At 37.6% G+C, this 17,268-nt stretch overlaps 1 protein-coding gene across 3 annotated transcripts in view; it reads left to right on the forward strand.

The window, feature by feature from the left end:
* WWOX (WW domain containing oxidoreductase) overlaps positions 1–17,268 on the forward strand; it is a 532,132-nt gene that overhangs the window by 126,703 nt on the left and 388,161 nt on the right. For all 3 annotated transcript variants that reach the window (XM_063334661.1, XM_063334662.1, XM_063334663.1), the window contains exons 7-8: positions 3,745–3,930; positions 7,559–7,823. In XM_063334661.1, coding sequence (XP_063190731.1) covers positions 3,745–3,930; positions 7,559–7,823 — 451 coding nt within the window. The remainder of the gene's footprint in view (positions 1–3,744; positions 3,931–7,558; positions 7,824–17,268) is intronic.

Genomic DNA, 17,268 nt, shown 5'->3' on the forward strand with positions numbered 1-17,268 from the left:
AACAGTGACTACCTGCTATGATGGAGCAGCTCACGTTCAAGTCCCAGTGCGTACTTAAATTGTAATGGTAGACCATGTTAGCTCACTTGGTGTGATGTAAGTCACTGACTGAAGACGTTTTAAGGAGACATAGGAGTAAATTTTCAAAACACTCTGCAAGGTTTTAACTCTACAGTGTTTCCAGAAATATCAAATAGGCGTCATGGTTAGAGGGAGCAGCTTGGTAATGTTGGTACCAGGAGTAAACACTAAAGAAAATTTTCCTTTGCTGCTGACATTTTTTGTTGGCCTTAGCTGTGCCTTTGATGTAGAATTACAAACTATTTTAAACCGAGCGGGGATTATTTTTTTTTTCCTTTGGCTCAGGAGGAAGCCTAATGTAGTTCGCAGCAATGTTTTTAATGAACTTGTGAAATCAAGGTCATAGTTCTGCTATCACTTAAAAATACTCCTGACATAAAGCAAATCTGTGTGGTGCCAGATGTGTGGTGTGAATTGTCATGTATCTTAAAAATTTTGTTCCTGCATAATGATACCTTCAGTGATATAGAGCTCTGCACCGTTGAGATTAGAATCTGTCTTCTGTGGCTGAAATTCATAACTATATGGTGGCTGTTACATAGGTAATCTCATTCATTTCCTGGTGTGTAAATGTCCAGGTCACAAAAACTTAGATGACAATTTTCAGTAATTGGACCTCTGTTAGCAGTCTGACGAGAGACAGGGATAGCTTAATGGACATGGATCCAAATCCGAGAGGTGGTTCTTTCTGAGCTGAAGTGAAGCACAACAGCAGTATCTCTTGATACAACCCGTTAGGTTTCTTTTGATAAAGAAATCCATTTTTAACCATTTAAAACCATTAGTGCTAATTAAAAGTAAAGGAATTCTAAAAGGGAATCTGATATTGCCTTTTCAGTATTATATTAGTTTACAATGTCTCTGTATTTAGTTTTATATTTCTTCACAGATTTTTGTAATAGAATATTGTAAATACTTTTTATGGTCTCTTTAATTTTAATTACTTTTACTTTAAAATATTAGAACAAAATGTTGTTTTAAAAGTGCAAATCTCATTAAAAGGACCAAAGCATAATTTTATTTCTTTTATAAAACCCAACTAATTTCCATGACAATTTAAAACTGACTACATTTTACAGTTTTATAATTCTAGAATAATCTTTTTAATTAATTGAGCTGACAGATTTAGGTATATAGTGCATATTTTGCCTCTGGTAGTTATTGTGCAATTAGTATTAATGAAGGATACTACAATTTGGATAGGTGGAATATAGTTTTGATTCATACAGGCATACTTTCTGTCTTATTGTGGTCTGTTACTTCACAGTATATATGACAATTATCAAATAGAATTACTATCTTTTTAAAAGTGCCATATTTGCTTTTGTAGGGAACGGCAATGGTATTATTTTGTATTACTGCTGTACTTCTGTACTTCAGTTCTCATACACGAGGCTCTCATACCAAAAATTGCATCTGTGCTGAAGAAACTTATTCCTTTTTCCCAGCAGATATACAAATCTGTAAATTAATTCTTGCTAGAGCTTTTAATAAACTTTCAGAAGAGATGATGAATCATTCAAAATTTCCACACATGCACTCTCAACCTTCATGGGGCTTTGTTTTCCTCTTGGCAGGTGCATCTCGAACAGGCAAAATGAATTTGGGTTTCAAACATTTTAATAAAATATGCCTTGAAAGGTCGGGTACCTTTCAAAAAATATGATCCCACATATCTTAGTAAATAGCTTGGTTGTGCTGTGTTGAGTGAGGCTGCAAAGATGAAAAAAAGAACTGCCTTTTTTCACAAGTTGGTTTGAACAGAAAGAGAGGACCTTGCCTTTAAAAGGACAATCCCCCTTTATCTTCGGTTTCTTTTGTGACTGCAGTATGTATGTGAAGATGTTATGCGTGTAAGTGTCACTGACCAAAAAACTAATCAGAAATTCAGCACTTCAGAAAATGAGCTTCCCAAAGTACACGGATGTTTCGTACTGCTTCTGAAGCTTTTTGTTAAAATTTTCAAAGTTGGCACAGGTACAGATATTAGATTGTTAACTTCTTATTAAAGCAGACTACTTGGTAACTTCCCAGCAGGCTTGAAGTAGCAATTTATTTTAATAAGGAAATACAGCCTACTGTTTATGTTGATGCTTATGCAGCTCTCTCAATATTCAGCTAAGGTGCTAGAAATGTTTTTTTGAAAATTGGGCTATCAAAATCTGGGATTTTCAAACATGCCTGAAGGACTCTAATTACTAAGGTTTGTTTGAAAACCTGGGGCTTTACGTTTCACATTCTTCTCCAGAATGCCTTTTGCAGATGCTCAGAGTTGCAGTCTCTGTGTCCTTCAACCACGCAGGAAAATGATCTGACTTTGGGTCTTCTGTCATCTTTTGTGTGTAGGGCTGTGAGGAAGTACTTGAAAAGAACAGAGGGCAAGGATTTTTAACCTGATTTTTGAATGAGAGAAGTATGTGACAGTCTAGGTTCTTTTCTAGCTTAGTTTGGTAGAATCTTACCCTTTGCAAAGCAAATTAGGAATGCCTCATTTCAAGTTCCTTCATAATGGCATCTCTATTTAAACTGGGTTAGCTGAGCTCAGTAAAGAAGGATTCTGTCTCTCATGTATTGTGTACAGTTTTCCACCAAAGATTACAGCTTCTGGAGGATATTTTTATTTTCCAACTCAGTCTTTATCAACTTGTATTTTTTTAGCAGTATACTTCACAAGCTGCAGAAGTATAAAACACGTGGGCGTACACCTTGTGTTGTGCCTTTATTTCTTAATCACTTTTCCCCTACCAACTGTGCAGATGTCATGAATAGATGTGTTCCCCACATAAGAAAGTGATGGGAGGTGTTCCTCCCCTAGGAAAAGTTTCTTTTCTAAGTGCTCCAGAAGGAGACTGTTTCCTGATGAGCAACTGGGAGAACATTGCTAGTGTTGTGGTATTTCTGGTGACCTGCCCACGCATGTCAGCCATCCATCCCCTGACCACTGTTGCTGTGAACGTTCAGGAGTTTGCTATGGTTCTGTTCGTTCTCAAGATGCAAAGTGCTACCATTCTACTGGGTATTTTTGAAGAAAGTGGGAAAGCTGTGTGGTCTCGCTCAGATAGGCATCTTGAGATGGGCTAATTTATTAAAGAAGATTTGGACAGCGAAAAATGAAAACAAAAACTGAAACGCCACCTTCTTCTCCCTTTTCGCCCCCCGGCCCTTTCCCCAGGCTCACCTTCACTTCTTCATCCCACCTCTTGTACCTCCCTGGCCCTGCATGGTGCAGGAGGACGGGGAGTCGTGGTCAGAACACAAAGGCTCCTCTCGGCTGCTCCTTCCTCCTCCTCAGGCTTTTCCCCCGCTGCAGCACAGGGTCCTCCCCACAGGCCTTTCAGGAGGCACCTGCCCCAGCGTGGGGCGGCAGGAGAATCACCCCTCCTCCTCTCACCCTGCTGTTTTACGCCTTTTCCCCCTCACTCCTCTCTGCTCTGTGGCCTTTTGCCTTTCCTTTCATACGCTGAGGGGCTGGGCCTATGGCGGGGCCGCTGCGGAACTGGCGGGAACCGGCAGCTCCTCACAGAAACCAGCCTGCAGCCGCACCGCTGCCGAGGCCTCCACGCTACACGCCTTGGCCCCCTTCACGCAGGAATGTAATTACGTGTATTTCATGGAGATTTCTTTTTCCTGACTGGGTTTTATTCAACCCTTCTGATTATTCAGGCCGCTTCACATCCTGATCTGCAACGCGGCCGTGTTCGGTGCTCCCTGGCGCCTGACGGAGGACGGCCTGGAGTCTACCTTCCAGGTGAACCACCTGGGACATTTCTATCTTGTCCAGCTTCTGGAAGATGTTTTACGCCGGTCGTCTCCTGCTAGAGTTGTGGTGGTGTCCTCCGAGTCACACAGGTTGGTGAATGTTACCTTTGATCTAGGTGAAGCCTTTAATCCTCAGACCCTAAAACAGTAATGGCAGAACTGCAGAAGTTTCTGAAAATGAAAGGCCTTGCTCTAAAGTGTTTGCGTTTGAATAATCTCTTTAAAAATAGAAGCATTACTAATGCCTGTGGATGTTACTGGCTTTGGCTCTGTTGCTGGATAAAGTGTGTTCTAGTTTTATAATGGTATGTAGGTATTTTTTGATCATTCTTTGTATGAATGCAGATTTTCGCCACATTTCAGACCACTCATTGATTTTGTGAGGAGATGGAATAATAATTGATTAAATCTGAATGGCATGACCTATATTGATTTGTCATTCAACAACTTCAACATCTTACCAAGAGGAATGTGCAGTTATTTTAGCAGGAGAAACAATGCAATTAAAAACTGCTAGATGAAATCCAATTGTTTTATAATGAGAAATTAGGGAATTCAATGCAGACATTAGCTGTATAATTGTAAAATGGGAAGTAGTGTAGTTAATACATATTAGAAATCTGGCCATGCCTCTTTTGGTGAATTTTTTAATTAAAATGTTAGATGATCGTCTTTTCTACTGCCAGGAGAAGTACAGTTGGCAAAAAAGACGTTGATGAGGTTTGCCTTATTTCAGACGTGCTTGTAGTGTTTGTGTTAATAACTGAAAAGATGGATTTGATTTAAATAAAGTTCCTTGTGCAAAATGTATGCCCTAATTCTGAAACCACTTACTGCCTTCTGATTTAGTTCAGGGACTGCAGGATTAGACCTATAATGTCCAGCTTTAAACGTTACTGTTGATTTCTATTTCACTTTTGGTCATGTGTAACAGCTCTAGCAAACCAAAGGCAAGAATGTGTGAGTGCTTTTTTTTTTTTTTTCTGCCTTCATATTTCTGAAATGTTTTAGTGACCCAGAATGAAGCTTATTTTTTTAATCATGTTTCCATAAAATGTAACCCCAGGGACCTGGTAGAGAGAGACCAGCCAAGGGTCAGGCTGAAACCTTTATCACTTCCAAACACAGGGGCTTATGGTATAAATGACACACTGCAGATAGATTTACTTTTACCATTTTAAATTTATGATGGCTGAAATGAAAGGAAGCAATAGAAAATGCCAGTAATAATCCTCCCCAGTGTTAAAAGACATGAAATGTCTAGTAATTAGGTGGTAACAAAATCTGGACATCCTTATCTTTGCAAATCACACCAGGTTTGTGAAAGCAAGTAGCAGAGTCCTGTTAGGAGCGAGGGAGGCTACTGCAGGGCAGGCAAGATAGCTCTAGAAATAAATCTGCCAACTCCAATCACTTGCCAGATGTGGAGGGCACAATGGGATACGTATAAATGAGCTGTTATTTAATGGGAGATTATGTTGAATTGTCAGCTGCTTGTTCCCCTTTGTAAGTTTGTATCTCTGATAGTATTTTAAATGACATCTTTGTTTTTCACTGTATTAAGTGCTCCATGTAACTAGAGCTCACATCTCTGGACATCTTTATCCGCGTTTTAGAAAATGTTTTTTAAAGTGCTCATTGCTAACTCAGTAAGATCAGCCAAGGTTTATAGAAGCCCATCAAGAAATAAGTAACAACCGTCTATGTTTGAATAAAATAATAAACACAACTAGTAAATTTCTTTTTTTCTAAGGGGTCCAATTCATGTATTATGGCAAATCTTAACACTTAAACTGATCATTGTAAATAACCGTGCTTTTTCCCCCCAGTCTGTTTAATGGCAAGAAGTTGATGTAAGCAGTTAGTTTATGCATTGGATATTATTGGGTTGTAGAACTTTCTGACCTACTTGAGAACTCTGAGCCTTAAAGTATGTTGTAAAACAGAAGTGTTGGTATCTAATTACTTCCATAAACCTCGGCTGGATCTTTTCGCTGGAGTCAAGACCCCCTGTTACGGGAAAAATAAAGTCCCATGTTTGCAGAAAATATTATACTAAACTGCTCCAAGGCAAAATATTTATTTGCCTCTCTGGTTCTTCGTTCATTTCTAGTTATTCCTCCGGATTCAGCACAAATGAATTCTGTTTAAATTAAGCTGTTGGGTACTTTAAGCACATCATATTAAAATCAGAATAATAAGTAGATTGACTTTCCTTCTGTCTTTATTTCTGTGTTGTTAATTTGATTGTACAGCCCTTATCCTACTGAATTCAATGAGATTGCCGACATAAGTAAGATTGACTCACATAAGCACACTTGCAGGTCTGGAATCAAAATATGCCACCGTGTTTCCGTTATACAGTATAGACAAAGTATTTTATTTATAGATTATTTTTGGTGTCATAAATGATTACTTGAGGAATGAATATAGGAAATTCCTCCCAGAATAGTCCTGTTAATTTCAGAAATGTATTTTATCTAACAGAAAATTATGAAAGAGGAATTTTGTTGTTGAAATTGAAGGGCTAATTCTGCAAGATACAGAACATCCTGGATTCCTCTTGAGTTCAAATACTGTAGTTGCTTTTCTCTGAGTGTATTATAATTCTGCTCACAGAATGAATGTAGAAATTCCAGCTGATCTCTTCATTTCTGGGCATGAGATGCAAAATTAGTAAAGATATTTTAAAACATTTTTCTAGTGTGTACTGTAATTATGTTTATCCCTGTTCTCCCCAGCTGATTCTGAAAACTCTGAGTATTAAAAAGAGCTTGCTAAATCTTTTTTATTTTTAGTAGCTCTTCTGAATGAAACATAGATCTGTAACTAAACGTAGTATTATTTTCTAATATTAAGATACACCCAAAAATTGATAAATCAAATTGTAAGAACTGGGGGGAAAAACGCTATATGGAAACTTCCTTTTCTTCATTTTAATGTCTTTAGAACATTCACTACTTTGTTATTAAAAAAAAAGGAAAGAAACAAACAGCTGGTGTTTAATGACTCTGTCAGACCCAATTAAAAAACATCAACTAGTTACTTTGATTTGTGTTCAGCCATGCCATGGGTATACTTAAAAACATTATACTCTGCCAGAACTCATTTTGGCTTTGTTTACATTTATCTTTTAAACATATAAGACTATTGATGGCAAGTTACCAAGGTTATAACCCCTTTATATTCATCAATTTTTAATCTGAAAAAGAGTCTAAGAGGCACTGAGATTCATCCATAGTTACTTGAACACTTAAATGAAAGTGTGCAGTATGTGAACACTGGATGAAATAATCAGGGGAAGGGAAGAAGGGGAAATGAAAGGATGTTGTTTTTCTCTGCTGCTAATGCAGAGTTATTTTATCCTACATTATTTCCTCCAAGTTGATTGTGCTTTCATGGATCTATGGCAAAGTCTTTTTTTGGATTTAAAATAAAGTTATTTGTAGGTTACATACAATGCCTTTAAATCATTAAAGCCTTTTTGACTTGTTTTTATTTATCATTTGCTTTTGCTAATTATTCAATAATTTTACTGCCATATTATCTGGGACTATTTCTTGAATCTCAGGCAATTTCCAGTAGATGCTTTCAACTGCTAAATAAGCCGTTGTTTTATGTTGGTTCTGGCCAAGTTCTACTCTGTTGTCTACATTTTATGTTGTTCTTAGAGCGAAATTAACTCTGGGGTATCTAAGGCATATTTACTGTTTTTTAGATTTACAGAAATTAAAGACTCCTCTGGAAAACTCGATTTCAGCCTGCTTTCTCCATCTAAGAAGGAGTATTGGGCTATGTTGGCCTACAATCGTTCCAAGCTTTGCAATATATTGTTCTCCAACGAGCTGAACCGACGCCTTTCTCCCCATGGGGTGACGTCTAATTCAGTCCATCCTGGAAATATGATGTACTCCTCCATTCATCGTAACTGGTGGGTGTATACCCTGCTGTTTACCTTGGCTCGACCTTTCACCAAATCCATGGTAAGTGAACGACTTGCACTATTTCACACATCTTCATTTTTCAAATCAGCAGAGTAAAGTTATAAAAATCCAGATGTATGTATCTGCTTTGACCTATTGCCTTTTATAACTACGACCCTGATTTTAATGACAAACATCGTGCCAAGATAGCGCTGTAGAAGAGGATTCTTCACCCATTTTAGATTAACTTTGTCAGTCTTCAGTAAAGGTACCTTGTTGGATGGAGTGTGTGACTTCCTTGTTTGCAGATATGATTTTCACTGTGGTTTAGGTAGTTGTACCTCTTAGGTGTGGGATAGGTTAGAGTTATTTCTGTGCTCAGGATATGTAACACATCAAAAAATTGCTTTGGTTTTTAAGTGGAATATGCTTGACTGCATTTTTTATGTAAACAGATGCCCTAGTTAGAAAAGATACTAGACATTATTAATGGCTGAGGGAAAGTGCTTTCAGTGGTAAAAGCACCTTCATTCATATTTTAAAAAAAGCAACAACCCAACAATTTTCTCGATTCTCACAAAGTACTGAAGGCAATGGGTGTTTTCCCTTTGTCTCCATTGGACTTTGGTCTAGGACCATGACATAATGAAAGGCTGCAAAGTTCTTTCATGGCCAACATTATGAGATTTCATTATGTAAGAATTTGCAGCATCTCCAGTGCTTGGAGGGGTTACTTTTATCCCTTGAACCTCTGACCCAGGTTATTTATAAGGAGTCTGAAGTCTTTTTTAGGCAGAAGATGACTTTTACTTCATTGAGAACTGGCTTCCTTTTACCTTATTGACTGTTCCTCGTCCCTATTCACTGACAAAGAATGGTATTCCCAAAAATGGAGTGGGGAGAGGGAGTCTCCCTAGAATGTTTGCAGCTATGAATCAGGGAAATTAAAAGACTCATACCCCCGCAGAATTTACCTAGCCATGGCAATTTGTTAATGCCCAAACCAGGCCCCTTTTACAGAAGACTTCACAACTGACAAGAGTGGTTGTGGTGTAACGTAACAGTGTCTCCCTGAGCTGGCGAAACAGACCAAATTAATTCATTTGCTTTGAAAAAGAGCAGAGCAGGAATTGTGGAGTCAGAGGGATCCATCCTTAAGTAGCTTAATCTACCACATAACCTATAGTAGCTGAGCAAATTGGTGGCGGAACTTGTATGGATACCTGCAAAAAACCATTTGCTTGTACATTTAATTATCATTGAGATAATGAAATTAATCTTAATTTATATTGGGCTAAAGTAAGTGGAAAACACATCTTACAGTGTTTAAGCTTCTGCTTACATGTCTGAAAAAGAACAACACTGGATCTTCAGTAAGACCCGTGGAGGAAAAATACAAGCACTGTAGTGTGGTGCACTAACAACGTGTAAGTCAGGAGAGTCTTCACACCTCTAACCTCTGCCTGCAGTTTGCAGCCTGTACATATGCAAAACCTATTCATGTCCATGAGATTGGTAAGCGAGCATTCTGGCACCTTGGGACAAGTAATAGTATCTTTCAACAGCGTGTTTTTTGACCAGGACCTTTAAAACCATGTCTCTGCTGTGTTAGGGATAGTTTGTAAAACAAATTCTTGAAGTTCTCCTGAGAATAGATAAATGAATGTTATCAATGTCCCATGAAAAAGATCCAGTCTGTGGAACTTTTATGAATTGTTAGTTTTATTTGCTCTGACATATTTTCACAAAGGAACCTTTTGTGTTGGTTGCTCAGATAATCTCATCCTCTAAGGAAGGAACTGAATAAAACACTGATGTTCATTTTGAATTCTTTAAAACAATTGATACATTTTTTTAACAGGATCGATTTATTTATGGGTGGTACATAAAAGAGAATACAAAATATAGTTAAAAAAATATCAGCACTGAATAGCAGTGCACTCTAGTCCAAGCCAAATCACTTCACTGAGTCCTTCATGTTTGTGTGTATTTCACTGAGGTTATTTGAATGTTATGATGGAGGGTATGGGTTGAGGGTAAGCATCAGTTTTATAACTCATATTCTGATATGAATTGTTATGTTCCCCTGAACCTTACCAATGTTTTGATTGACAATAAAACTAGAAAAGTGCCCCGTCCTGGGTATACAGATGAGCTGAGCTGAAATTCTCAACATCATCAGTGTAAGAGTTTTTCTATTTTAAGATTTATAGGGATCAAATGATCGCTGCTTCTCCTTTTTTAGGGATTGTGCTGTCACCAACCTGGAATAGACTTTGTTGAGCATCTTTTTGTGGGATTCCTCTCAGTATTTGTGGCAGCTCACCCCAGAGTCTAGATGAGTGTTTTGGTCAGAGTACTGGGCACATATCTTAAAGCTTAAAGCTGCAGTCCCAGGTTTGGAACCGTTCCTTCCTGTGTTGTGTAAGGATGTCTGCATTGCACAATGCAGTGTGATGCAGCAGCATTTAAAGTAGGTGCAGCTGAGCTGGGTCCATAACCGGAATTGAGAGATCCGTGTCAAGGTTGTTGGAGAGAGGTAAGGTTTATCAGTGCAGGCAAGGTGCCACGCAGATACTCCTGGACCAGTTTTGATCTCTGATGCAGTAGCTTTAGTTGCTGCAGCAATGTGGTACATGGAGAGCCTAATCCTTCTGGAGACACTCTGAAGCTGTTTGCTACATTTGGAACTGCAGAGGCTCCTGGAGTCTGTAGAGATGCACGCACATATATGCACATAGATATTCACACACACAGACTGCAGCGGCACACTCCTGATTCTAGCTGGGGCTTTTTCATATTATTGTAGTAAAAGGCATTAATAAGAAATAATTACATCTTTAATTTGTATTTCACAAAGATAGACTTACTAGATGTTCTGAGAGTGGTGGATAGCTCAGAAAAACACTCAGAGTTTGAGCTCTTTTGCAAACTTTGAAGTTTCCAAAACTTCATGTTTCCCTAATATAATTCTTACGTTCTGTCCTGGCTGCAAGTTGCTGCTGAGAAATTAGTCTTCACACTTTTGACTTAGTTGTCATCATTTTCTGTGATACTTACAAAATAACCTATTTAAAGTTTACTTACTAGAAATCATAACAGTTTAGGAATTATTTTGTTTTGTTTCCAACAATGAAGCAATACACATTGTGTATCTGAAATATATTTTTTTAATGTAGTTGTTCACCTCTTGAATGTTGAATAGCACTGCTTTGGTTGATGTGGATGTTGTATTTTCAGAAATCCATGCTATTGCATACTGTGAATCATTTTTTGGGAGAGGTTATGCAGCCTCTTGCATGTGGCACTTGGGATATTCAGCATGACAGAACATGACTAGGAAACACTGCTGGTAGCTATTCAGTTTTAGCTGACTCCCTGAAGCACTGAGAAACAGTATTCTAATATCACACTCTTATTTACCTGTTTGCTGTTATTTGCTGCGACTACGGTGACTTAATTTCAGTAATTAGAACACTTTATGAAGTCAGGTATTTTAAGTTTCTGCTTAAAGAAAAGGTTTGCAGATCACTTGGAATCTGATTTTCCTAAAAGAACAAACATACTTAGGTAGGGCTTGTCTGTCTTTCAAGTGTGAGGCTTTTAGAGGCATAATTTTATTTGCTTCTGTAAATGGTCATACCTTACTACAAGAAGAAATGCAACTTCACATTTTCCAAACCCGTTTTATGAGTGACTATGGCATAAAAACTACGGTATGTTTGTGCTTGCTAGAGTGAAGTCGTCTGTTGCATCACAGAGAGTGGTCTGGTCAGCTTTTGAAGCACAACACAATATTTAAATCGCTGATGGTTATAGGTCTACAGAAAGTACTTTTGTTAAGTAGAAAACTGGAAACTGAAAGACTATTTATTTTTTCCCACCCACCTTTTTTCGAGATATAAAACCTACAAGGATTTGCTAGACAGAAATGGAGAGCAAGTGTTTTTTTTTAGAAAGCAATAGTTGGAAATAAATTACCATTTTATTATTGTAGTAACTGTAGCTCTACTAATGTTCAAAGGGCCCCTTTTTTTACTTACCACTATATAGTTACTCAGTAAATTGGAGAAGCTTATAGTATAATTAAATGTAAATTGAAACAAGTGGCCACTGTAAATAACAGATTGGAAGAGAAGCTCTGAAAGTAACTGCATAGACCATGCATATGCTTAGCTGGTTTGATCTAAGGCTTTAGGGGTTTGCGTCCTTGGGCTTTTTTTCGACTTCTTTTTTTTTTCTTTTTACCGCTCTCTTTTGTGATTTTACTCCCTTTTTCTCCTTCTGTCTGTTTTTCTCTCTCTCCTTGAAAGTTGGCTCAAGAACAGTTTGACTAAGTTGTTTCTTTTGCTTTAAATTAATGCTAGTCATTCCGAACCTGATTTGTTACTACTTACATACACAATTCAAATAAAATACATTTATTGTAAGTTTCGAGCTTACACTGAGTATGTTATCTAGTGTCACCCCCAGGTGATTTTGTGAGTGTACAATGGCATATAAAATTAGAAGCAGAGTGCCATTATCACACACTTGTGATAGTCTTACACAGAACCAAATATTTTTGTTGGCAGGTAACAGAGCAGAAAGAATATCATGTGTTAAAGTAGCAAGAGCTTAACAGATGTTTCAGTGAACTGAATTTTCAAATCCTTTTACATTAAGAAATGGCTAGGGTTTGTAGAAGTTCTGAGACTATTGGGTTACATTTCCTGTTGCAGTGCAAAGCCAGCCATTGTGCTAGAGTTTTAGCAGATGTGTTACCCACTTTTAATGGTTGGGAATAAAACATTGGTTCTTTTGCTGAGATATAAATTACAATTAGAAGAGCTCAACCTGTCACCTTTAAACAGCCAGTTAGCTGCAGTAAGACCATTCTGCCTTTAATTTTAGCCAGTTAGCTGCAGTAAGACCACTCTGCCTTTAAGTTTTCACTGCGTAAGAGACTGATACTTGAACCGCTCTTTGATTTCTCCCTCCTCCTCCAAAGACAGTAGCTTTTCAGAACTGTATTTTGTATTCAAAGTGTTTGCTATTGAGAATTATGAGGAATATTTTTAAGGGCCCCAAAGTCCTTCTGCATGTCTTAATTTTAAATAAAACAATGAATTCTTGTCATTCTGATATTATCCTGGGGGTGTTTTGGGCAGTTAGCATGTGTTGCAATGTTCATATGGGCAGGAGGAAACCCCTCTGCCTACAGCTGCTTCACTGGGTTTACTTTTGCCGTATGTTGGAAGTGTCTATGTTTAAATTTCATGTGATGATTTGCACTCACACCTAACATAAACTCAGAAATGCTATTCTGGCAAGAAATGAATCTGCATCTATAGGAATGACTTGCTTCTACCTAATGATCACATCTGTTTGCTTTTGACAGAAGCCCGAAAGAGGCCCTGCAGTCTCATCCTATCTTCTCTTTCTCCCCTGTTCTTTGCTGAAGAAGCTGGAATAACCCTTAGAGCTGGGGATAGTATTCCCTCCCTAAGTAAACATTTTTTGCTGTCCAGAGATCTGTGTGGGCTGTGTTGAGTTGATGTTGGCTTCCATTACTGAATTCACAGTTCATGCCAAATTCTACCCTCAGCTGTGCATGTTCAACTCCAAGAGCAGTCATGGGGAGGGTGGGTATCTGCATGTTTCAAAGTAGAATTTGGCCTCTATTTCCTCCCTAAGACATTCCTGAAAATGCACTGGGGTTTCTTGAAAAGCAACAAGCAGTTCTTTTTGAGAAGAGCCTGGCAGTTTAGATTTGATCAAAATGGCAGTTTCTTTTCTCAAATTGAGTTTTGGGCAGGAAGTGAAAGAGGAAGGGAAGGTGAAAAGGAACTAACTATCTACTGCATATTAGCAGTTGTTGCAGAGAGTGTATAAATTACATATGCAATTCTCCTGTTTCATGGATTAATGCCTAAAGTGTAAACGTTAAGTTATGCTAAGCAACAGCTCTTTTTTTTTAATACACAGGGTTGTGGACTTTACCTCTAGTAACATGGAAGGATAGTTATTTTGTTGAACCCTGACAGCATACGCTTCCTTGGAGAATAATGTTATTTAAAATTCACTGAATTGGGTAAAAGGAAAGAATGCTTTCCTTTTAGAAGAATATTTTGATTGCTTGTAATAGGATGGTAGAAAAATGCCTCCAAAGTTGTCATTAACCATTTTGGAAGGATGATGCAAAAATTCTACGCACTTAGAATTTGTGTGTCCTATCTAGTAATAAAACGTAATATAAGCTAGTTTATTATCAAACTTACATTTAACTGATACATATTTTAACTTCCTGCTAAAATAAATGTAGCATGAAATATGAGGGCAAATTAAATCCGTCCCCCATAATCCACACCACAGGAATGGAAAGTCCTTATGAAAACCTATCCATGTGCCAAACAGAACAGCTCAGGGCCGCAGCGTGTAGAGCGGTGCTTGGGGGGAGCAGCAGCCATGGAAATTGCTATGTCCAACACACCTCCACAGCTGTTTGTGGAGCAGCTCTGTTATGTCCTGTAGTTTTGTGGAGGAAGTAGGGAATTTCTTCCTCTCCCCCTAGATCCCTGCAGAATTTCAGAATGCCCTGCCAAATATGTGGGCTGCAAGGCAGGGTAACATTTGGTCTATAATGTTTTATATTACATGTAATTAAATTAGAATTTGAAATTAAAAAGCATATTTCCCTATTTTTTAGCCTCAAAAAGCCTTCTTGGAATAGAAAGCTATATATACACCTTGTGGAATGTCTGCATACGGGTCTGAATTGCCCACAAATGCTAATCTTCTGTGCAACCTCACATCCAGCCCTAGTTGATACCTTATTGTCTCCTGCCTGAAATCTGAAGAAGATTGGCCTCATAGGTACTTAAAAGCACTGAACAGAATATCTCTTTTGAAACTTGCAGAAAGTCAGTTTCGCATTCAGTTATTTTCATTTCTTGTTTCAGATTGTTAGACTGTCTAGAAACAGACCTCCTTATTGAGTAATGGGGGGATGTCAGATTTGTGGGTGTAAGCTGCATTACAAATAAAATAATGAGTGCTTAACAAAAAGTTTTAAAAGTAAATCCTTTTTAGTTTTGCACTCTGGTAGGATGCATCCATAATTTCTTTCTTGTCCAAAAGTCCCAGATATTCCTTCACTCTACTTTTTTTCCTGTGTTCTTTTGCTGTCCTCCAAAGAAGATTTCAAGTTCCTGTTTTTTTCTTATTCTTATTCCTTCTCTTTTACTCACCATCGCTTGCAGAGCTAAACTGCAGCTGAAGTGCCATGGTGTCTCTGAGGTGTTATGGAGCATTGATCTGCTCAGAATGTATTTGAGAAACCATAAGGAAGGAAATTTCTGTTGTATTATGAGTGTTGAGGTGCTTAGGTGGCAGGCAAGATGTTGCAGGCTGACAGAAACAGCTGAACAGGGGATATTTAGCCTTTTTTTTTTGTCCCTTTACCTTTGGTTTTTTATGTCATTACTGTGCTGATTAGGAATTTGCCTCATCCTTGTGGTAGTGTTCTTGAGATCTTTCTTATACTGAAACATCATCATTTGTTTTAGTTGCTGAAAAAATTGATTATCTACTGCAATAACTGAAAACAAGTAAGGTATCGATTTTCCATGGGCAAAGATGACTAAAATTTAAAACTGAGTTTGAAGAGACTGTAAAAAAAGATGGTTTTTTAGGTGCTTAGGTAGTGAAATTCAGTACTTTCAAAATGCTTGAAATTCTGAGCTTCTGAGGGTTTTTTGATTTTTGTGTTTGCATTTATTTTGCATATTGCTGTAGAGGTATTCTTTTTTTTCTATGCCAGGTGTTAGGAAGAGATGTGGAAGTAGGATGAAAATTTAAAGTTTGTGGAAAAAAATGTGTTCTCCTTATGGGAGCCTGTATTTTCACAGTGCTCTGTGAAAAATTATTTTCATGTTTCTATTCCATTTTGTCAGGGAATAAAATAGCTAATAGCAGCACTAGATAATATTCTGGCTTTATATGTACAACCTCTTGGGCTCCCTTCCTTTTCCTGACTGATTAGAAATATGTTCTCTGTCAAAAGTGGGTGTATGCTACTTTGACACATAGATATAATGTTAAAACTCTGGTTATGGACAGGTTCGTGACGCTCTGAGTTGTGGCCACACACACAAAAAAATTTCTTGTGTAGTTTACATAGATCTGTTAATTTTTTATAAGTATTGCTAAGAAAACAGCAAAACATCATATAGCTTTGTTAAAAATAATAGATTGGGAAAGAGAATGTAACGGAAAATGCACAGTGACGAACTTTTCTGAATGTATTACATACTTGAGTTGTATAAACCTAAAAGTAAATGTGTGTGTGTGTGTTCATATTCTTTTGCTATCCTTAGCTAGCGACAGTAACATTTGCTGGGAATAATCTACATTAAAATTTAGTGATTTCCTGTATAAACAGGCAAGTGAACTTATATGTCTTGAAGATCTTTTTAAAAACTTCAACTAATTGCCTTCACTTTTTTAGTGCATTTATTCGGTGCTAATGCAAACACGTGGCTGTTAACTTAGGAAAATGGCAGCTATAGTCTAAACCAGTTTTATAATACGTGCCGGCCTAGGTCTTCTTAATGTATCTCTGAACTAAAGTTGTAATTCTCATCTTTGCTACTGGTCTTCCTTTGTCCACTTTTAAACAGTCTTCAGATTATGCTGGTATGTTCTTATAGTAATAATTTTAAGAAGGTCTGGTAAACAAAAGGGATTTTCGTAGAAATAATTCTGTACTTTTTGCCTAATAAGAGTTTAATCTTTGATGCCTTTCTAGCCTAGCTAGCAGTGAAAACTGCTGGCTGAAATTACGATGCACAGCTGAAAACCAAATACAAGTGTGCCCCAAAGTCCACTATTGCCTTTTGCTTTGTTGCAGAGCCCTCCGGGTGCCCGTCCTTGCGCCCAGAGCCGTCCAGTTACAGTTACTGCAGATGAGGCGACTCAACCCTGCCTGCGACCCCACAGTTTCTCATTCATGTGCCTGAGCAAGGTCACTTAGGCAGTTTGTTGTAAATAACACAGTAGGATCCAGACCTCCTTAGTTACCAGCTCGCACATAAATCACAAGATTGTTCATTTTCTTTAATAACAAGAGAGTAATAGAGATAACATTTTTATAAATGAGATAACTATAATCAAAAGCAGAGTCAATGTGCTGTAGTTCATTTATAATGATCCAATGATCTGTTGCCAGCATTCTAGAAAGATAGTCTCAAATATTCACCATGATAAAACTGGAGTTTTTAGCTAGCAGTGAGTTTCTAATAATTTTTTTTATAAAAAAGTAGTCCCTAAAAACTCTTTTTAATTAATGATATTTAACTTTTTGGACAGACATAGCTACTATGCTGTACAGCTAGCAAGTAAATTAAGCACAGCCAAACACAAGTTATACAAGGCGCTTCAACTGAACCAGATATTTTCATCTATTGAAATTATGGTGCTATGGGTTATATGAAATGCAAAAAACAAATCCCATGTGGGTTAAGAT

Source organism: Chroicocephalus ridibundus, chromosome 4, assembly GCF_963924245.1.
Source record: "Chroicocephalus ridibundus chromosome 4, bChrRid1.1, whole genome shotgun sequence".
NCBI classification, from domain to species: domain Eukaryota; kingdom Metazoa; phylum Chordata; class Aves; order Charadriiformes; family Laridae; genus Chroicocephalus; species Chroicocephalus ridibundus.